This window comes from Astyanax mexicanus, chromosome 1, assembly GCF_023375975.1.
Source record: "Astyanax mexicanus isolate ESR-SI-001 chromosome 1, AstMex3_surface, whole genome shotgun sequence".
NCBI classification, from domain to species: domain Eukaryota; kingdom Metazoa; phylum Chordata; class Actinopteri; order Characiformes; family Acestrorhamphidae; genus Astyanax; species Astyanax mexicanus.
The window spans coordinates 57,209,189-57,232,262 of NC_064408.1; the positions used below are offsets into that span (position 1 = coordinate 57,209,189).

Consider the following 23,074-nt stretch of genomic DNA (forward strand, 5'->3'; position numbering starts at 1 on the left):
GATTTGGATGAGCTGGAAATGCAGAGAAAGTAAGTTAATACAAAAAACAAACATCTTGTTATCTTAATGTATTTACATTCTGGTTAAGGAGCAAAGATATTAAAGGCGATTTTAGTATTATAAACAAAAATTAAATGAATCAGCTTCTACAACGTTTTTATGTATCCATCAGAAACATAAAGGGAGAGTTATATAGCATCAACAGCTTCACTTGGTTAAGAGCTGTAGTTTAAGCAGCGAGCCATTGAATGGAACTATTTTAACTCACATTGTTTATAAGAGATCGTATTTTCTTTTTCTCTTTAACACAATATCTTTCAATAAACGGTGATAATGGAATTGTGGTATAATAACGTGTAATATTGGCACTGCTGTGCTGATCTACGATCCCAGCACAGCCTTGCCAATATTACATGTTAAAGCACTCCCTCTCATGTATTACTGCATAAAGTAAATGCATTCTTCTGCACTGTTAAGATGAACAAGCAAGATACAAAGAGATACAAAAAACAAAAACATACTTTTATTATTACAACATGCTACAACCATTAAAATCAAGTTACAAGAAAAAAATATAATTGAGGGGAGCAGGGATGTATTTTCCGCTTCAGGAATAAAATCGCTGCAGAAAAACATGACGAATTAAAGCCATAGAGGCTTCAGAATGACTATTTCAGAAAATCCAGTCAGTCAGAATATGTTTCAATGTAATAAATCATAAGACAAAAAAACAGACCCAATAAATGCATTCAAATAATTTACCTTGTTTTTGATAGATCTGTGCACTGCCTGCATATTAAGACAGTAGAGATGCATAAGACAAAAGTTTCAACCAATGAACTTCTAAATATAGCCAGGTCATCAGTCATGGAGCTTTAATCACTACTACCTAACCCACTGGTGTGCTATAGTAATTACTATTTGATGTGCTCTTTAAGCAAAATGAAAAGAAAGCTTTTAAAATATTTAATTGCTGCCATAATAAAACTGTCTCCAAAAAAACTCTCTTACAGAAAAATCCTAATCGGAGCAGCGTATCAGGTGAAATTTTCAGCTACCAGACTAGGAAACACTGTTACATTAAACCACTGATTGAACAGAGAACTGACATTTCAAAAGAAATGTGAATGTCTATATAGCACCTTCAGTCAAAGCTTGTAGCTTTTCAGTAACAAATTCAACACAACATCAGAAATTGCCTGTTCATAATTGTCACCCTGGAAGGACATGGTGTACTGAAAAGAAAGTGGGTTGTTTTGTGGTTTCTTTTGTTTGTTTATTTTTGTACACAGTAATAGTGCTGAAGTTCTTCTCATCAGTATAGGTTGCTGAATATGGTGCACGAGGTTATGGGTTATGTAGACAAACACATCAAGGTAATGGTGTGAGGAGGAAGGCAAGTATAATGCTGTAAATGGTCTGGCACTTGTGTGGTTCAATAGCTTTTGGAGGGGATACTTCACCCAAATAGGCTAATGCTCTTTATAATGAATACAAAGCAGTCCAAACCAGTAAGCATTATACAAGTCAGCTAGTGCTAACTTATTGCCACTAGTATTTCCATTCATTCTTGCACTTTTTGGGCAAAGTACTCTTTAGGATTGTATAAAGCTGGTGTTAACTGGGATCCAGCTGATTTTCAAGTCCGCACAGGTTTATGGCTGCAAAAAAAGAACCACTGGACTAGTCCACCACAGACTGTTAGCTACAGTTGTTAAGCTCGGCTACTGTCAGGGAAGACAGATTAGGGCCTTTGGTAGGCCTGGCAAATGTGCATAGCTTATTCACCTATACAGTGAAGTCAAACATGATGTGATAAATGCAGGATATTAGAATATTGATGATCTGATATGATTCTATGTCAAAGAAGCTATTTGAACGACCTTCTGAGAGTAATACCAATGTGGAAAAAATAATTATATAGTAAACATCCACAATAAAACCTTGCTTTAAAAAATTGCATTCAAGCATGCCACATTGATATTGTGACATTTTTACAATGCTCCTGCAAAAAACTTGGTGGTATTCCTAAATCGCCATCATGCTTACAATAATACCAATGCGTAAAGAGCTTTGCTCAAAATTAAATTTAAAACAAATCGTGTACATAGAAAAGTCCATCTCTTCTTCACAAATCCCCCAAAGAGTTAAACTGTGTTTAAATTTTATTTTAAAACTTCCATCTAAAAATATTATTTTTCATTTACTTATATATATTTTGAGGTCAGGTCAAGAGTTTCTTAAAAAAAACAATTGTTTTCCAGTTTCAATTGAAATAACATCAATGTCTAAAATGATTAAAATGAGTTGATAATCGTTTCACCCTAATGTTTTCTTCAGTTTAATACAAGCCCTTGACACCGTGGCTCTCTAGATGCTAATATAAAAACTTTTAAAAAGTCACAAGTATCAGAAACTTGCCCAAATACAGTGTCCTCTATATGTACTGAAACATCTTTCTTTGTTTAGTTTTACTGATGCTTGTGCTTTATTTTACTTATGCTGGTTGGTCATCATTACAACAGTTACAACAAAATTACTATACAGTACATGGTGTCTCAAACAGCAACTGAGACAGGATCCGTTATATAAAACACGCTGCTGGGAAATGGGGAGGTCTGTTGCCTGGTTTGGGGGAATGAGAGTGGGAGAAGGAGAACAAGCAATCCAGATACAGTGGACCTTTAGATCCGGATCTGGTACCCATCGCTGAGGGTGCTGAGCTCTGCAGGTTTTCGATCCAGGGCAGCAGGCCTAAACACACAAAACAGTTTATGAGTAAAAGATAATAATGGCACAATTCATGCAGAGCTGTGTGTGTGAAGACTACATTTCACAGCATTCATTAGAACAGACTATGGCTTTTAGGGTAATTTATGTGGCATCTGTTTTATCCCTGAAATGAAAGTGTAGCATGGGGAGAGATAAAAATGAGGGAATGACAGGGAGAGAAAACAGACAGCAGAAAGATTCATAGTCATCATTTTTAATCCCAAAGGGCTGTCATCTCTCTCCCCTCACAGAGAGACAGAGCCATCACGCACCCAGGATGGAGAAATTCGCTTGTGTAGCATTATGACATAACTGGCTTAAAAATCCTGTCCAGTGGAATCATGTAAGCTTTAACTCATACATGGCACTGCAGTGATATTAAATTGCAGTTTTTGTCTTTAGAATGTCATACAAATGTGATCTGAAGATGTATGTTTTAAAACCAGTACCAATTAACTAGTTTATCATCATTACCATCATCATGTCTAAAGTAATTAGGCCTTAAGTAACAGCTGGATACAGTTTAGCAGTCTGCAGGATACAACAAAACACCTGATTGGATTTTGTCTGCATTCAAATGTAACTTAGAGTAGCTACACCAGGTTTAATGTTAAACAGGGCCAGTCTGGCCTAATCTGGTCAGGTTGTAAACTCACGAATACGAGGCTGTTTTGGGCTTCATACCTGCACAAACATCTCATACATAAATCTTTTTTCAAATTATTAATCATTATGTTTGTTCAGAATATTGTGAGAAGATTTAATCATAAAGCTATTAAGTATTTTCATGCTAATTAAAGCTGCTGACAGTTAACATTTGCTCATCTATTACAACCTCAACTCCAAAAAAGTTGGGACAATGTGTAAATGTATATAAAAAACAGAATGCAATGATTTGCGAAAATCAGACAATCATTTCTGAAAGTTTTTCTGAGCTCATGCTGTGATTTTCAGTGGTTATAATGCAGTGTTTTATAATTATATAATTGCATTCTGTTTTTATTGTATTTAAAATTTCACACAGCATGTCAACTTTTTGGAGTTGTATAATATTGCATTCTAAACTATAATATAAAACATAACTACTAAAGATAATCTATTATTTCAAAACAGTCTTCCAACTACAAGAGATCAAAAACACTATCAAGAATGCCAGTGCTGGTTAGTTTCATTTTTTGGGTTCCAGTTTATAGCAGTTGAATCATGATCACAATATAAGAGTCTTATAACAATGGCTTAATAATTAAATTGTTTCTGGATAGCAAACTGCAGTTTATGTAATGGCATTACTAGAAAGCAACCCATTCGTGCAGGCTCTTCCAATCACTGAAGTGCACTCACCGTGTTAAATTACATTTCAATCAATCTGCTTCCTGTCTGCAGAACATTAAAGCAGTACATCTCCAGCATCTCCCAGACTGATACTTGGTCACTCACACACTGCCTTCAGCACCCAGGCCAGTACGCTACCCAATTCCATCCTGCTTCATCTGATTCTACTAAGTTGAGCTGCCTATGAGGAACAGACTATTCAACACTGTGAGGCGTCCAAAGACTGAGCCAGTCCAGACCCACCCTGCTTAAAGCTCCCATTCTTTATTACCAAACTGCAGGGGTTGGCAATATGATGTGGTACTAAAATTACTAAATTTGTATTAGTTTATTCTTGTTTATTATTGTTTTGTTAGATGCCCTGAAAGGATTGAAGCCATAAGGTTAATGGCAATTCAATTATAGACTGGTATGCAACATCAAATTCCTTACATGAGGCTTCTGAGTTTAGGGACTAACAAAACAGAAACAAAGCCTGCAGTGATGTCCTTTTCTGCTTTTCTGAATATATAACATTTTTTATCCTCTCAAAATTACTCACACACAAACATAGCTATATGGGTACCAGATACCCAAAGGTGCAGATGAGGACACCTGGGAATGAGTTTAACAATGGGCAGAGGGTAGAAGCAGTGGTGGCTTTCAAATACCAGCAAAAACACCCTTCACTCTGCAGAACACTGGCAACAAGACAAGATCAACTTATGTCACTTTTTCTGTAAAGATGTAATAATAGAATTTCAGATTTTTAAGGCTAAAATTACATTACATTGCAGTGATTCAAAAAGATACAATATGTTAAGAAGCCTTCTTTGTCAATTCCACAATGGTTTGAGATTTGCTGAAGAATACAGAGATTCTGTTCTTTAGTATTAACATCAGGTTGTCAGCTGCAAATTTTAGTTGAGGATAAAGGTGTTCATTTTGCAGCCAGGGGTTTGGAGCTTTTCAGTTCCTGATGATATAAAACTTGTCTGAATATAAACATTGAGACTAGTGCTTTGGTTGTTATTAGGTTGTTCGTGACTATTTAACCCAATCTAAACCAATTTCTACTTAGCTGACTGTGACAGGTTAGCTCTTCTTTCAGACGACAAGACTCGTGCACACCTTCTGTTTGAACTGAGTCATAGGCCCAATGCCATTTTACCCCATGGTCCTATCCCTTACCCCTACCCCTATCCTTTACCCCAACCACCCTGTTTTGTGCGTGCACGCCGAGGGGTAGGGGAGTCCAAATTCTTGTTAGGCTGGAGGGGTAGGTTAGGGGAAGGGATAGGTCCTTCAAACAGATTTTTCAGATGCACACTTCAAACAAAGAGATATAAGAATCACTGGTAAGAAACACACAAATATAAGAATTTTCTTTCTTAAAAGTGACGATTAGCAGTGACTATATTAACAGTTTTTTTGGCCAAATTTTTCATAACAAGCATAAAACATTGCTAGTAGTTTGTCTCAGTTTTGTCTAGCTAGCTAACTTTTCCATTCCTCCTTAAAGATGGCAGTGGCTGCAGAATTTAGGGCGGAACAGATAAATAAATATAAAATAAAAGCTAATCAAAGCTAATTTTAGCTCCCCTTAAGAAATGGACAATAATTAAACTAGTAAGTTAAAAAGTTAACTAGTTAACCAGCAGCTAGGTTACTGAACTTTAGCACTCCCGATGACATATCGGGTGCTTGAAGGGTTGTCCCATTTCTTAAGGGGAGGATTTCACCCCTTCCCCTTGTAACTCTGGTACACTCTAAAAGAAAGAGTAGCGGTAAATGGTAGGGCCAAGGGGTGAAATGGGATTGGGCCTTAGATACTCATACTGTCCCAGAAAAAAAAAAACTAAATAAAAAGCTTTAAAGCTTTAAATCACATAAAGCTGAGTATTGTTCATAACGTAACATTTCATGACATACAGGTACAGTACATAAACAAAAACAATATGTGGGTATTAAATAAAGGTTTTTGCATACACTATAACTTGTAACTTAAGTAGTGAAATAATATTATAAATAAATAAATAAATAAATAATATTAAATCTGTAATGGGTTAGGGAGATTTAAGGAGATCCTCCTCATACTACATTTTTCAAAAGCCTAAACTGCAGGGACAGTTAGACAGCTGTTCAGTCCAGTCAGGGCTTTGCATAAGGCGCTCTGTCAGTTTACGCGACTGCTGCCCACTCTTATACAATCACAGCAAATGCATTATTCATGTTTATCCAGACAGGACAGCAGGGGCATCCTTTCTGACACTTTAATCAGCTTAGGCTTTATTTATAAAAAAAAATGGTTGTGTGCTAACAAAATGCAATGGCACTGTGCTTGAGTAAAAAATCTCTCTTTGAAAGAGAGGTAAGTTTTTCGTTTACAACCAGCAAACTTAAATGTATTTTATTGAGATTTTAAGTGACAGAACAACAAAAAGTAGCACATAAAATAAAAAACTGAAAAGTGTGATGTGCAAAAGTGTGCAGCCTGCCTAGATCAATAACTAATTAGAGTCACCTTTCACTGCAATTACAGCTACAAGTCTTTTAGGGTTTGTCTCTACCAGCTTTACACAGCTAGAGACTGAGATTTTTCCTCTTTCTTCTTTATAAAACAGCAATGTCATGTCTTGCTACAGAAGTTCAAAGGGATTTAGGTCACATTTTCCAATGAATATTCCTTGATCTAAACCATTCCACTGTAGCTCTGGCTGTATGTTTGGGGTCATTGATTTGTTGGAAAGTGAATCCCCTTCCCAGTTTCAAGTCTTTTGCAGCCTCCAATAGGTTTTCTTCCAGGCCTGGCCTGTATTTAGATCCACCCATCCCTGTCCCTGCTAAAGAAAGGCATCCCCACAGTGGGGATGATAAGTTGAGTGATGAGCAGTGTAACTTTTTCCGCCACACATTGCACTTTGCATTTAGGCCAAAAAGTTCAACGTGTTTGTTGTGTCCCCTATATGGTTTTTATAACCTATCCCTGCTCTGAACATCTTTACAACTTTATCCCAGACATGTCTGATAAGTTCCTTGGTCTTCATGATGCTGTTTGTTTACTAACCTTCACAGAACAGGACTTACACACCTGACTAAATAATTAAGTGACTTCTAAAAAATATTATTGCACTGGATTTTAAGTAGGGTTTCAGAGACAAGGGGTATGAATACTTTTAAAATTTTTATTTGCTAAAAAATTTGAAAACCATGTATCATTTTCGTTCCACAATTATGCGCTTTCTTTTGGTCTATCAATTAAAATCTTAATAAAATACATTTAATTTTGTGATAAGGAGACAAAATGTGAAAAGGTTCAAAAGGGTATGAATACTTTTGTAGGGCACTGTATTACACACAGGAAAGCAACATTTTAAGACATTTTGACAAGTTTCATGTTAAATTAGTATGGCTGCACTTGCAACGGTTTTCTAAAAAAATCTATTTATCAAAAGTTTTTGCTAACCCTGCTTCCTGTCTATGGGTAAAGGAAGCAAAAGTAATTGTAGGTGTGGGTGACAGTAAAATGGATGGTGTGTTCTGCTGTGTAGGGATCCGCAGCCTTACACTTCACAATTAACATCTCCAAGAATGTGACAGGCTTGAAAAGAGGGTGTTAAAAGAATGAACCAAAATAGCACCAGTCAGAAAGTGGGTGGTCTATGAACTCTATGTACTGAACTTGTTTAATAGTCAGAAATGTTAAGGCTTTCATCTTTTCATCTTTAATTTTACTGTTTATATAACAGATTGACTGAGATACTGTGGTAGTATTATTGACCACTGGGTAGTAGACCAGAATAGACCATACCCAGTAGAATAGAATAGAAAAGACATGGAAATTCACCACACAGACCTGACCAGACTGAACCTATCCTGCTACATGTATTTGCTCAAAATGCAAAATCAACTGAATCCCTATGCACAAACCAACATAGAAAAACTCCCACAGACACTAGCACACTATAATAAACTGCTATGATGCCAACACCTACAGTACCAGTCAAAAGTTCGGACACCTTCCCTTTCAATGGTATTATTTTTTTCCCTGCATTGTAAATTAATCCTTAAGCCACACATAAGAAATCATCTAGTAAACTTTTTATTTACGTGGGGTGCTGTTAACTTGCAGTTTCTGAGGCTGATAACTTTGATGATCTTATCCTGTGCGAGAGAGTTCTTTCTTTCCTGGGGTGGTCCTGATGTAAGCCAGGATTATCATAATTTTTTAATGGTCTTTGCGACTGCCCTTTCAAAGTTCTTGTTCTTTTTCTTTATTTAGTTGAGTATTTCTTGCCATAATATGTAATATGGATTGAATCATTACTCAAATATGGCTTCTTACTGTATACCTGTATAACTCTACCTCTTCACAACTTTACAACTGATGCTCTCAAAACACAATAAAAACATATTCTTTTAGTTTACTAAATAATTCCATGTTTTCCTTCATAGTTTGGATGACTTTAGTATAATTCTACAATGCAGAAATGTTTTGACTATAAGGCTTTCTCCTGTTTAAATTCTTCTCCAAAAGAATTGGAAGGGCAAAAACCGAAACTGAAAAAGATTGTATCTGATATCACACCAAACCTTAGAAGAATATATTGTGTATCATAAAGAAATTTTGACATAGTGCACAAGGAGAAAGAAATCAAGAATAGAACATATATTCATTTACAGTGTGCACAAAAATACAATTTGATTTTCAACATCCTACAGAATGAAAAAATGGAGGTATGCATGATAGTACGTTTTGTCTTTAATAGCTACACTACAAAGTGGTAAATGCTTTACCCTCCCAGCATAATTGGGAATGTGTTGCAGGCCTGACATACAGGAATGGGTGTATATTAATAAATGAAATGAAGTTGAGCAGATTTATAAAAAAAAAAAGATATCTTGTTATCATACTGTCTGCAGTGAAATAAAGGTACATATTTTCAAATTATATTTTGATACACTTTTATTCTCTCTGCCTTACTCCCTGTGTTTAATCTGAGCTGCTCAGAGCCTAGGATAAAGCTACACCATTACCAGGTTAAAGCTCCAACATGACAAGATACAGTATGAACTCTGAACTCATCAGAAAGAGATTAGCGCATGAGTCAAGGGTTGCCAAAATCAACTGCATCTCTTATTCTGCATTCAGATCCTGTTTCAAGGGGTGCCAGGCTGGTGTTAATGCTAATGAGACTGATGGCAATGTAAACTAACTGCAATACGTTTTTTTATTAATGTCAAAAGCAAGGGTATGACAGCTTTAACAGGCAACTACAGAGATTTTGCAAACAAGCATTTACAGCCTCTTGTTGTTTTGGCCATGATATTGTTAGCAATTACTATGTTCTTTTGTTTAATGTGTAATGTTATCCTAAAGGCTGTGGTGTTTTTTTTTGTTTGATAAAGTGTAAAATAAGTTAGGTAAGGTTAGGTGTTCCTATTTAAACCGTGAACTGTAAGAACAGATTAATTCATTGTTTTTGCAGCTTGCTCTTAACTGTCTACATGCTGGATCTGTTATGAACTCTGTGTGAACTCAAAATAACAATTAACAATAGAAGTGGTAAAAATTAAGACAAGCCAAACAATGCACTAAACCAAAATGACTGTTACCAATAAAACAAAACAAAAAAAGCCCAATAAGAGTACCTTTTATGATACATTAACATTGTCTAACAACCTACAAATATTGTTTATCAGCATGGCACAAAGAAAAATAAACATTACAAAGTCACATAAGACCACTATGGACTTCTGTTTTCTACTTAGAGTTCCATCAAAGTGAGCAAGCTCTACAGGTACGGGTACATACGATTTGTCTCTGCGGTGAAGGTGCTGTCGTCTTTGAGGGCTTATGCCTTGTCGCCTTCGAGGTGATAGGGACTTCCCTCTGGCTCGTTCCTTAATTGGAGACTGGGCACTGGATGACTTAAGAATCTGCGTATATAATTAATAATAAAAAAAACAGATGGATGTAAAAAAGTTCAGATAGAGAACATCATATTACTATTACTATATTATAATCTATCATATTTACTATTATTAACTCTATTGGAGTCCAATCCAATGGACTAATTAAGCCATATGCAGTTTAATAAATGCAATTAAAGCCAATAAAGGTTCCCCACGCATCACTTTCTAGCAGACGCATACTAACCCATTTCCCCTATAGAAAAAACAATATATGCTGATGCACACCAATGCTATGAAAATTTCCAGTCATATAGTTCAACTCAATTATCCCAATACATTTATAATTGAAGGCATGGTGCATCAGATTTCCACAGAATGTTTTGGATGGTTCATTTTTAAAAGTCAATTCAAATCATGTTGTGTATGTAAAATGAGATAAAATTCAGATGTGATACATTTCCTCAGATGAATACATGGAAAAGGAAGGCATTTTCTTTTCAATGCACCTCCTCAATTGTTCATTTAGCGTACTGGGGGTGACCTACAAAATATATGGTAATGTTTTGGGGGCTATTACATGACAAACATATCAAAATAAAAACAATGCTTTAATCTTCCTGTTGGTCAGTATAATCTTTGGACTGCGCACGGGGCAGAAATTCTTCAGGATCTATAAAAATAAACCTGCACTATATACAGTCGTCTGGGGTTCAGTTTTCACTGACTGATCATGTGATCTACACAAACCAAGCACAGATGACTGCGGTCAGCAGCAATGCTCTGATTTAGGAAACACATGGCCTACTTTTCATTCCCTATTGTCAAACACTTTTACCATAACATGGCCACAGCTGCTGATCCCAGAACAGTGTGTGGATATTATTCTTACTGAACAAAATTGAAGTTATAAAAAAGGAATGAAAAATTTTGATTCAGAGCTTGAACTTTGGTCCTTTATTACAGTTTATTTAGGAGCTGTTTGGCGGGCTGTGGTCCAAATGAAATGACATTCATGAGAGGCAATCTGACCTAAATTAGCACTGACAACCCAAGTAAGGGAAATATATAAAACTCGTTCTTTATAGGTCACATGACCAGGCAATTTCTCACCTTCATCCTCATGTCACGGCCGTGTTTCTCTAGCTCCTTCCGCATGTCTTCACGGCCCTGCCTGCAGGGGTTGAGCACCAAGTACTTCCACTCAATGGGCTGGAAAACGTGTGGATTATGAGGCACGTACAGGCCAATCTTGACCTTCTTTATGGTGTGCTGGTAGCGGCGGTAGGAGTCCTCAAACTCAAAGACCAGCTCACTGAGTGTACGAAAACTCAGGGACTTGTCCATCAGGTCAGTGCGTCGGCTCATACCCAGCGTACCGTAACGACCATTGCAGTAGACACCCAGCACCACATGGTGAAAGTGGTGACCGGAGAATTGCGTTTTAAAGCTAATGGGGAAACGCTCCAGTGAGGTCAGGCCATTGGTTAGGTAGCTGAAGATGATGTCAAGGATTTTTATCAATAACACATTTGCAAGTATAGTTTAAAGTATAGTGGAAAGAGGCAAATCTTTACTTTGACTGTTCAGAAAGCTGTTCCTACAGGATGGATACTATCATTAGAGCAAGTCAATGTACACTGCAATTATTTTCTCCATGCACACGCAGTTGGGTAGCCTACTCTTCCTAGTAACATTCAATAGCACAGAATGAATAAATAAGTAAATCAATGGAATCAGTCTACTAAAGCCTAATATATGGCTCACCGATGTTTTAGCTGGCATTAAACAAAAGCACAAGTCGCATTACAAGCTACATGATCATTTATATAAATGCTTATTCCAAAACACATCAGTTCACATCAGTCACATATACTGCATCACTCAGTTTTACTGTCATTTTAATTTTGAAATCAACATCACATTTTATTCTATTTAAAATAAGTTGTCATTAAAGGTCTGTTTAGGCATCAAACCCTTTGATCAAACCTTTTCCAATATGTAACAAACTATAAAAAATGTAAGAAACATTAACTATAAGAAATAACAAAACATTGAATAACAGGATTTTTTTGTACCGCCAAATATTATTATACAGGAAAAAAATAGTAGTGGGAACGTGACTGTAGTGGGTCAGTAGACACCAGGCTAGACAGCTCCTTCCCTTGGGCCTGGTGCTGTTCTGTCTGCTACATCTTGCCCATGGCCTTATGTAACTACTGTCAGCGCTCACTGCAGTACGACTGCACATGATGCGGCAGCCCTGCCACGAGGAATAATCTGAATGCCGAGGCAAAGCTGGGTGAACAGAGTTATCAGAGGATGTTCCCACCAGGGTTTTTCTACAGCAGTGGCAAAAAAACAGCAAGTACAAAAAAAGTTTAAACTTTTGTTTTTGCTTGCTTTTTAACACCTGACAAATGCTGTTAATTAGCAGTGGCAGCAGACCTCATTTATATTCATAATTTTATCAGGCAGATAAATGCATAAAATTGTGCTAATAAAATATTATATACACTAGTTCTCTGCAACCTCACAAGTAATAATAATAATAATAATAATAATAATAATAATAATAATAATAATAATATTATGATATATAACCAACAAATAAGAAATGCAGATGTATGTAAATCAATTAAAATAGCTGTGAACTCCCTAAAAAGGCAAGATTTCAAATTATTGGCATAAATAATATAAATAAGTATATGTATAAATATTTTTTGAAAATCTATTAAAATATTGATTCAAATATTATAATTGATAATATTGATAAATATAATTGATCTTTTTTTTAATAGTACTGCAGTGGTCCATACACCCATACAAGTGTTGCACATACTAACAGGTTATATTAAAAAAAGCTTGTGTATTTTCACTCTGAACAAGCAGAAGCACATGACTAGACAAAAGACAGCTTGCAGCCACACTGATCCATTGTGCTTAAGCCTGGACACCCTATGGTTGCTGACCTCAATAATGACCATTATGTTTTCATTAGCAAGGAAATGAAACAATGATTTTATTTAATTTATGTTAATTTAGTTTGTTTAGGATATTAAGACTTTGATATTCTAAATATTCTTAGTAATTTAATGTTTATTGCTCTTTAAAATTTAATTTCATTATTATGATACAATATCAGACCAGTGGCATAAAATCACAATAATAACAATAATAATAATAATAATAATAATCACAATTATTTTATTTGACAGTATATTGTTCCAACAAAAACTGTTATCATGAAAGGGTAGTGCTGAACATGGTCAGTGGTGCTCCCTTTTTAATGATGGATGGGGTAAAGGGTTTCAGATAAAGTGTGCAACAACAGATGGGCTACAGTCAGTAACTGTACACCTATAAGGCGTACTTACATAGCAGGTGTAAAATACCCAGTAAGTGAAAACAGGCAGTTAGTTAGTGAAGGTGGCAGGCAGGTGTATGGCAACACAGTTTAAACACAAGCTGCAGTGATATCAAAAAGGACAACAGTTAGATCACTAGTTCTCCTGTACAGTGTTGAAATGAAATACTGCAGGACTGCATGTCATGACATTTGACATGACTTGACATTTGAAGTGACAAAATGCTCCTACACCGCAAGCTTCAATAAACAGCCACATTTGTTACGTGTAGTCTATCTGTCTGTGTTGTTTTAGTGGCTGTGAACTAGCTGCTAATTCAGGTCCGTTCAGCTAGAGTGTTCCACAACACATGGGCCTGAATGGCTTTACAACACCACAGCTCTACCATCTGTTCTGGCTATATGTAGTCAACAACTCTGGGATTGCCTGCAAGTGTGCACATGTACACACAGACACACACGCACAGACACACACACGCACACAGACACACACGCGCACACAGACACACGCACGCACACAGACACACGCACGCACGCACACAGACACACGCACGCACACAGACACACGCACGCACACAGACACACGCACGCACACACACCCAAAAACACACACCCAAAAACACACACCCACAAACACACACCCACAAACACACACCCACAAACACACACCCACAAACACACACACCTTTTCTGCACACATACAGCTGTGGGTAATAGAACAGATATTACTAGGTCTTGCATCCAGCTGACAGCTAATAAATTGAGGCCATCTTGTTTTAAACAGATATGCAAGTAGTATGTACATAGGACCATCCTTCTACAGTAAGAAACATGCTAACTGTAAATTTGTGTATACAGATATTGTGAGAGTTGTTCTCTGTGTAAAAGCAGCTTGCAAATTTGTCTCCTGCAGCAAAGTAAATGTGCACACGCTCCCTCACTTCTGAATGAGAGTGCTCCAGAGGATCACATTACTGATCAGCAAAGACACGTGGTCCACAGGGCAGCGCTGCTGAGAATTTCAACATGCTTATGTGCAAGGCAGGCATTCCCTCACCTGCTGGGATTTACAGTTTCCATAGAAATGGCACATACGCCCAAATTAGTGGCCCTGTCGGTATTTACAACTTATGCTCTGCGGAAACATCTTTTCTAACAAACCACAGTTCAATACGTACAAGTTAGAAAGCCAATTACTGTTTTATTAATTATTTATCTATTTGTAAGTAATAGAGAAGTGCAATTTGTGGGGAAGTAAAATCAAACCTCCAACCCATGTGGAGTGCATTGAAGATTGTGTGGTTAGCAGTTTCTTTATAACAAAGCAGTGTTAATCTGTTTGAGTCCCTCTCTGTATGTATCTGAACACTGGCCTCCTTGATTTAGTGTTTTTGTTTTAACTAGCAAAATAAGGCTCTTTGATACATAAGCTACTGTGTGCTGCAAGCAGCCTGTCTGTGCTTGTATTGATTAATCAAAACATACACTCCAAAAGAAACATTTACCTCAAAACAATGCTGATTTGCTCATGTTACACAAAGGCCTTCAGCAGTGCACATCTGAGTATACAGTATAACAGCAACATCATGCACACCATACAGCCATTCTACTACAGACCTCCAGTGCTCCACTGCACAGCGCAGATGCCTTTCAGATGTCATCCCAAAAGCTTTAGCGACAAACAAACTAAAATCACCTAAAATCAACCAATCATCTAAATTAGCAGTAACAGGTTTAATAAAGATTTAAGCTTTCACCAACACTAAATGGGTCTATCTGCTGCACGGCAAACCCGGCTACTCTTTCCTGCATGAGCCGACTCTACTGTCACCCCGACTCCTAGTTTCCTAGCAACAGCTGAGCCTGAGAGGCCTGCAGCTGGTGTGAACGGGTAGGGGGTCCATGAAGAAAGGAAGAAATGGTGATTTTAGGTCTTAGAAAATCTGACTGCCCTTTAAAGGCAGGGAATATAATATATTGTTATCTCAAAATTATGTCTTAAAGGGCTTCTTACAGGTATTGCATGAATCATTATTTTTTTTCAACAGCTAAAATTATATTTTTGATATCTGTATTTTTACAAACATTCTGTAAATGATTAATTAGCTTTTGTTACTGTTTTGCCTGAGCTATTATTAGTTCCTTTTATTTGTACACCATGGCATGCAAATGTCAAGCAACAGTAATATTAAAATCAACATCAATAGAAATACATGGTTAAATTCATATTTTTTTGGAAAATATACTCAGTAAAAGGATACATTCCAAGGATAACTGCTTCAAGGCATTTGATAGGAAGGGATTCTCTTATCATTTCTCTGGCAGTCTCCATCAACCTAAAATAATAAGAAAGGGAGATTATTGCAACTACCTTACTAAAGCAGCAACATCTACATAATTGAGGTCATCATGTAATCAAACACCTCACCAATCGTTAAAAGAACTTTATGTGTAAAGTGAAAATGTGTTACTTTATGTGTGAACTTGAATGTTATCATCATGTTATTGACAAAAGACAAAAGGAAACAAATTACCCTGAGATCAGTCACAGTTAAATTTCTATCTTCAACTGCACACCAAGAAGGTCTCCAGACTCAGGTTGACATACAAATGGCTGTGACAGGCTAAGGACCTGGGGGCCAGGTCTTGACCTTTTACTCTTTAAATGTTACAGTTTAAATTAGGCCTACATTTGTAACATCACGAATTTGAGATGGAGAAATGGCCAAATTTGCAGCTGAAGAAAATGTGAAAATGTTAAAATAATTGAATAAGTGAATATAATTTTTTAAGAATGTATATTAGCCCATTCATGAGATTGAGTTAAGTTGTTCCAAAAATAAACTAAATAAGAAAACACAACTAGATTCATTATAAAAAAAAATAATTCATTATAATTCATCCCAGATGCAATAGATTAGATACATATCTGTATCTGATGTGTGCTTCATTAGTCATAGAATGGCAGATGATAGGCTATGTTGCTAATAAACACTCACTTAAGCAAACAAATCTCATGTCAAAACCTTAAATTACACTATATGCCCAAATGTGGACACCCATTTTAAAGAATGCTTTCAGCTACTTCTGCAGATTGCAAAAGAATAGGACTCTCTTGAGCAAATAAACATTAAGCTAGTAGAACCATACCTAATGGCAGAAGTGCAGCAGGCACAAGAGTATAAATGTGAAATGATGGAGCTCCAGCCAATACTTTTTGGATGAGTTTACAAGTGGCTGTCCCAATACTATTGTTTATATAGTATATTTGTTCAAAAAATTATCAAAAAGCTAAATTAACAATTTAAAAAAGAAACGAATGAACCTTATTTATACGTTGGAACTAATTGTAAACTACATTCCATTTTGTAGTTCTGCATTTGCTACATTCAGCTCTGAAAAACGTTTTCCTCATTTGTTTATTTCCATTTCAACTGCATTTCTAGTAGAATTGACATAGATATAATTTTACAGTGTAGGCTACAAAAAAACAAATCTTCTTATTGTTCCCAACTACCACTACAGGTCAGAGATGTATGCTGTATCTGTATCTACTAGATTATTTGTTTTACTCCTACTTCCACTTTCACTTCATTACATATTTAAGATGGGTTTAATACTTTACACTGATCATTTTTTAATTGCTGCATTGTAACTTGTTACAATTATAAAAATCATTCCAAACCCACAATATCAGTAAAGGCAGAGCGGTAGATGATCTGCACTGTCACTGGGTTTGATGCTCACTGAGTGAATCAAGTGATCAAGCTGATCTTATAAGAAGACCACGCTGCTTTCCACTGCTTTCTGTAATAACGTACTCTACTTTTACTTTCAGTACTTGAGTACAACATTTTGAATACTTTAGTACTTCCACTTAAGATTGGTGCCTAAAGTACACTCAAGTCTACTCAAGTCACTTGATTTTTGACAGAGCATTTGTACTTTTACTTAAATCTGGATCTCTAGTACTTTATACATGTCTGCTGCAGGTTATCCCAAATTCTCCCAGACAGTTTGGAGGCATGTTCCTTTCAGGTATGATTTGCATGAGGAATAAATTCATGGAAATTTAATACACAATGGCTTCCCACAGAGTTTGAGTCTAGTTTTATGATGTCTGAGTCATATAGAAGAGTATAGAATAAAGTTTTATTCTTTTAACAGTGACTGGCACATGATCATTTGTTGTGATAATTGATAGTTATAATTATTTTCAGATATCACCCTGTACTACCCAGAACATTTTGACATATAGAGGAAGATAAAAAAGCTGATGGGAGTAGGGTAAAAGGTGATGAAGCCAAGACAGGAAGAGTTACACACAGGAAATAAAGGATAACAAACATTCCACAGTGATGAACTCACTTACCCACACAATGGTCTGGTTTTCCGAATCTCAAAGAACTGTGTTCCTGTGTGGTTGTATCTGTCAGCAGTTAAGGAGGTACACGAGGTGGAGAGGAATGCAACACTCATTTGGCACTTGATCCTTAGCATGTGCATTTACCGTGACTCATTTGTCCACAACTGAAGACAACATTAATTGTTCTATTTCATACTGGAGTGAAGAGTGAAAAATCAGACCAAGTATATTTTATCTTCCTGTTTAAGCTTTGCTGGCCACTTCTTTTATACCTTTGCTGCTTAATGCAACATACATAACAATATAGTGCAAAAAACATTGGGGCCAATATATATAAGGTGCATTACCAGCAACTTTTATCTTTATTTTGAGTTTCATGTGAAGGATACTGCAAGTTCTTCATGTAGTTCTGGACAGCATGGAGCCAGTCAGGCACGGACATGGACGGCTTGAAATTTGGGACCAATGGCACTGGCTGCTATAAAAAGATAAAATTAGTTAAAGGATTGCATTAGTTTAGTTGTTATTTACACACATGAGCTCTGTTACATAAAAGAAAGTAGGAGAGAAAGTGGGGAGGAAATAAATATAAATATCAAGGAACTAAGAGATGGTTTTGTTTTGAGCTGCCTCTCTTTGTTGTACCCTCAAGGAATTACAATAATGAGTTAAAGACACAAGTAGTCTCGTGTTGATACTGAAAAATCCCTGGAGCAAATCTTTTTCATGTCATTACTCCCACTTACTCTTGGTCTTGAAACAATCCCCAACTAATGACATTTTGGCACTGACAGTCACTTTTGCAACCAATTAGATTTCAAAAGCTTGAGCAGTTATAAACAAAGCACTATCTGATAAGGACATGATTGCACCCAATAGAGAATACTGACAGCTGAGAAGGCAACTGCTCTTCCACGGGGTCAGAGGATCCCTTTCTTCCTCCCCCACCCCTTGTCTCCAGAAGAGAGGTTGATGCAAAAGGCTAAAGGCAGTTATTCTTTTCTATTGCCAACTAACTTAATACTCAGCTTCTCATTTGCTTAGAAGCAAATGCTCTTTTGAAGCCTGAGGAGGTACACTCATCAAAAATGCAAAAGACCACACTTCACCAACCACCACTTGAACTTAATTTCATAATAACAGAAATATAACTGTTGCCACCACATCCATGTCAAAATTCAATTACAGGGCTATTACTTAGCAATTTATCAATTCATTAAAATCTCAATATCAAACTGTCAAAACAGACAAATCTGTGCAGTAGCCTTCCACACATTAAAACATAAGTCTAAATGACTATGTTAAATACCAAAAATAGAATGTGCTGTAGAAACATATAACTAAATACTTAATTCTGTTATAGTTCACAGAAACAGCTGTTACTTTGGAAAAATGTAGAATAAGCAATAACAGTAAAGTATAGCATATTGGTACCAACAAAAATAATAGGTTAACTGTATTATTAACAACAACAATAACAACGTCATACTATGATCAGCCATTACATTAAAACCAGTGAACGGTGAAGTAATTAACATTATCATATTTCTCATTACAGTGGTACATGTCCAGGGTTTACGTATTAAACAGCAAGTAAAGTGTCAGATCTTGAAGTTGATTTTAGTTTTCTGAAGCAAGCATAAGAACTGTGATGGCTAGACAGAAGATCGCATGGGGAACCACGGGACAGCAGGAGTTACAGCTAGCTTCTCTGCTCTGATCCCACAGAGGATTTACAAATTGCTACAAATGTTGCAGGCTGTCTTGAGAAATGCATGCCTCAGAGTTCTGAGCTGTTTTGTTGAAAGGAGGAGGGCTAATCAACATGTGTGACCTGCCATACTGTACACAGGATGCTTACTTCATATTGGGATTTTTTTTGTTTTATTCTATTGTACCAAACCCTTATTAAAGTGAGATGTTGTGATCTGATTTCCATGCACAGTTCTCCTACAAAATGGTTTCAGTCAAACAAATTAAAACAGTTCAACATTATATACATCATAGAAAAGAGCGTCTTTTTAGCTGTTTAGGCAGAGGCTAAGCAGATTGTCTCTAGTTTCCAGTCCCAATATTGATTGTGCTTGTGTCAGTTCCCTGCAAGTGGTTTCATTTACACCCACTCTACCTTCCCACTGGCCCTTGGCTTGGAAATGAAACCATGAAATGGACCGCAGCCCTCTAGGTTGGCACAATTAGCTGACCCTTGCTGATCCCCCCCCATTAAAAGGCTCATACTCTATTTATTATATATATTATATATATTATATATATATATATATATATATATATATATATATATATATATAATATATATTATATATATATATATATATATATATATATATATATATATATATATATATATATATATATATATATATATATATATATATATATATATGTTTGTGTGGGTGTGTGGGTGTTTACTACACTGTATCTGGCTGGTTGTACATTTGTTGATCTCCAAGATGTTTTAGACATGGGGAGACTGGCAGAGGATATTTCAAGCAAGTCATAATCTAGTGAAATGTCCATCTTCCATTGTTGATCGGTATGATCTTCTAAACCTCCAGAAAGGCTAAAAGCTGAAAGCCTGTTTTGTTTTATGTAAAAGCACAAGATCAGGATAACGCTGCTATAATTAAACTGATTAACAACAAATATGTTGCCAGGTTTTGGATTATCTCAATCCTTAATGAAAAAAGGACTTTGTCCCACAAACATAATATGAATAAGATTTTATATATTATTTATATATTCTATAAGAAAAAAATAGTGTAAAAACATCCTAGCTTTATATGCTGAACTAACTGTTTAATGTGCCCTCTCTTTCTAGTCTATCATGTGAGCTTGCCTACACTGTCTGACACAATCCCTCTGTCTTGCCCTCTTACATCAGCTGTGACCTGCTTTAACTCTGACCAATCTTCTTAATGAGTGCACAAACATGTAAACCAGCACAACCCTAGCCAGCCAGGTATACAGGAAAGGCCCAATGTAGGTCACCAGAACATGTATAGCCTGTGAAATGCATTTGTGGTCAATCAAGAAGTTTTTTAGTCACATTCTTGTATACCATAAGCATGGTATACCCTTCAGGGATGAGTTGCTAGTACTGGCAGTGTCTTCAGGGAGCTTGCAAGGATTATACCGTCACTGACTAAGAGTCACCTTATCCCCTCTGAGATACTTGTATTAGACTATCAAGCTGTTGGAATTATGCTCACTACGTGAGCCTGGGATTCTGGGTGCTTTCTTCTGTGTTAAAGCTTAGGGTCAAGATATTAATCAGGATGGAAAATCTTATAGTGCTCCTTTCTTTAGTTCATGCAAAACCAATGACTACTACTGGCTGTATTAACTGAATGTGTTGTGCTGGTATTAAAAACTAATGGGAAGTGCTAGCTTGTGGTTCACTTTAATATATATGCAGTACAGACATCTGAAACCCATGCTTAGGGCTGTCTATTCACACATCCTAGCTTGGGATAACACCATGACCAAATGTACTGTACTGTACTGCTACAAAATAATGGATCTGCACACATTCACTGCACATAAACCCGCCCTCATTCTCTGAGGTATGTGCTGTTTAGCTTTGCTCGTTGACATCAGTTCTCGGCCATGCCTGGCTCGTAATGAACGGTGGTTGCAGGCCAATGCGGTGTCCCGTCAGAGGCCAGGGGATGAGCAGAGTCAGTCAGTTCTCATTCCTCTATGTTAGAAAGCAGGTCGCACAGCCAGGCCTTTAAATGGGCGCTTGTTCCAGTCCGACACTGTGCTGCTGAAACAAAGAGCTGTACACCAGACTGTATGGACTTTTGCAGAGTCAGTCACCTGTATGAGGCCTTACTGAGTTTCACCACTAAAGTCTTTTTCAGAGTGTGTAAACAGAAAAGAAAGAGGCTACTAGAAACTGACTTAACTAGCAAAGGTCACGTGAGATCATTTAACTTAACAGGGCAGACCAGCAGCCGTTCTGAAGGGTGGTGGTCCTGGCGTTTCCGTGAACTAGACACTACCGTGCTTTCCTAACTTAATCACACGCACTCTGTCTGGTCCAGGACAAGATTTGTTTATTGTGAGACCGTTTGGGTCACGTGTGTTTAAGCAGGTAAAACGCCATGCAGGTAACAGGTAGGTTAGCTAGCTAATATTTTCACAAAACTTCAACTTACTTTGGGCAGGTGGGCTGCGTTTCGTATTCTGTCCACCATTTCTTGACCGTCTGGATGAACTTTGGCCACGTGAGACCACATCCTCTCCCAGGTCACGCTCTCTATGGGGAAACCGGTACGGTTCACGTAAAAGGGCACCCCGCCGTCCTTCTCGTCCTCCTCCCCGGAGGAACGGCCGGCGTTGTTGGCGGTGGCCGAGGGGGCGGACTCCAGCCCGCTCCCCTGCAGTGAGCGGCAGCAGTACGTGCTGGTGCTCTTGGAGCGCCCGTGTCGGACCACCTTGGTGGCGGTGCTGGAGCTGGAGCTGGAGCTGCTCGGTCCGGTCATGGTTGGGCCGGGCTCTCGGCGCTCCCTCTCTCCAGCCTCCTCAGCGGTAACAGACGGCGAGTTGACCGCAGCTACGCTCAGCTAACGACGGGCATCGCTAGAGACGTGTTGCTGCGCTGCCTGATAAACACTGCATAGTAATTCCTTTAGTCCAGCCGACCTGTACCGAGTGAGTCCATTCAAATCGCCGGTCTTTAACGGTCAGTGAGGAGCGGTCACATTATTAATGAGGACCACAGCTGACCTATATTCATTATATTACTTGTTGAACGGAAACCCCGGGGTGGGAGCGATCACAGCTGAAGATAACCCACCATATCCTATCTGTGCTCTTCTTCTCCCTCCACAGTAAAACTGAGACAGAGAGAGTCCAGATACGACCTGACCCAACTTCAGCCCCCCCTCCTGCACAAAACACTGAGGGGGCGTCGAGCTGCCACGGTCACAGAACGACACCGCCGCACCCAAAAGAGCTCTCCCCCCAGAGCTCTAACACCCTGAACCTCCTCCTTCACCGTTAGCAGCTCCGCAGCTCCCGTTTTTCAATTCAAATTAACCGTTAATCCGAATCGCATTTGGTGCTGTTTGTTCTTTCATCGTAACCGGGCAGCCAACTACCCTCGAGCTCAGTTTTCATTGGGCGTAGCAACAAAGAGGGGCGTGGCTAACTCCATATACGAGCACAGTGCTCCTCAGTTATTCGCTGTGAAATCTGAAGTGGGCGGGCATTTGGCTTTGTTGACCAATGGGCGTATTCACCTTAACTTCGGTTCACTGTTTCTCTTAAAGGCACACAGGTCTCTCCTCACTGTTCATCAGAGCTGAGCGCAGATACGG

The 23,074-nt window shown here is 37.6% G+C and overlaps 1 protein-coding gene across 2 annotated transcripts; it reads right to left on the bottom strand.

Annotated features, from left to right (window-relative positions):
* Positions 1-501: 501 nt before the first annotated feature.
* vash2 (vasohibin 2) lies at positions 502-22,874 on the bottom strand. Of its 2 annotated transcripts, none has more exons than XM_015604845.3 (7): positions 21,911-22,874; positions 18,119-18,204; positions 17,736-17,792; positions 15,625-15,699; positions 11,110-11,491; positions 9,899-10,023; positions 502-2,754 (listed from the first exon to the last, which is right to left on the bottom strand). In XM_015604845.3, the coding sequence occupies exons 1-7, from the start codon at positions 22,235-22,237 to the stop codon at positions 2,685-2,687; spliced, it is 1,122 nt and encodes a 373-aa protein (XP_015460331.3). In that variant the 5' UTR covers positions 22,238-22,874; the 3' UTR covers positions 502-2,684. The 2 variants fall into 2 exon arrangements, with proteins under 2 accessions (XP_015460331.3, XP_007245538.3); XM_007245476.4 differs by having other exon boundaries at positions 18,119-18,207.
* Positions 22,875-23,074: the final 200 nt, after the last annotated feature.

What these genes read in the sequence shown, in the direction of transcription:
- vash2 (XM_007245476.4), bottom strand. Translation starts at nt 22,237, where the DNA reads ATGACCGGACCGAGCAGCTCCAGCTCCAGCTCCAGCACCGCCACCAAG. An exon ending in AAAACCAGACCATTGTGTGG is followed by an intron (nt 15,700 to 17,735) that starts GTAAGTGAGTTC and finishes TTATTATTTTAG; the next exon opens with GTTGATGGAGACTGCCAGAG. An exon ending in GCCGTGACATGAGGATGAAG is followed by an intron (nt 10,024 to 11,109) that starts GTGAGAAATTGC and finishes TTATATACGCAG; the next exon opens with ATTCTTAAGTCATCCAGTGC.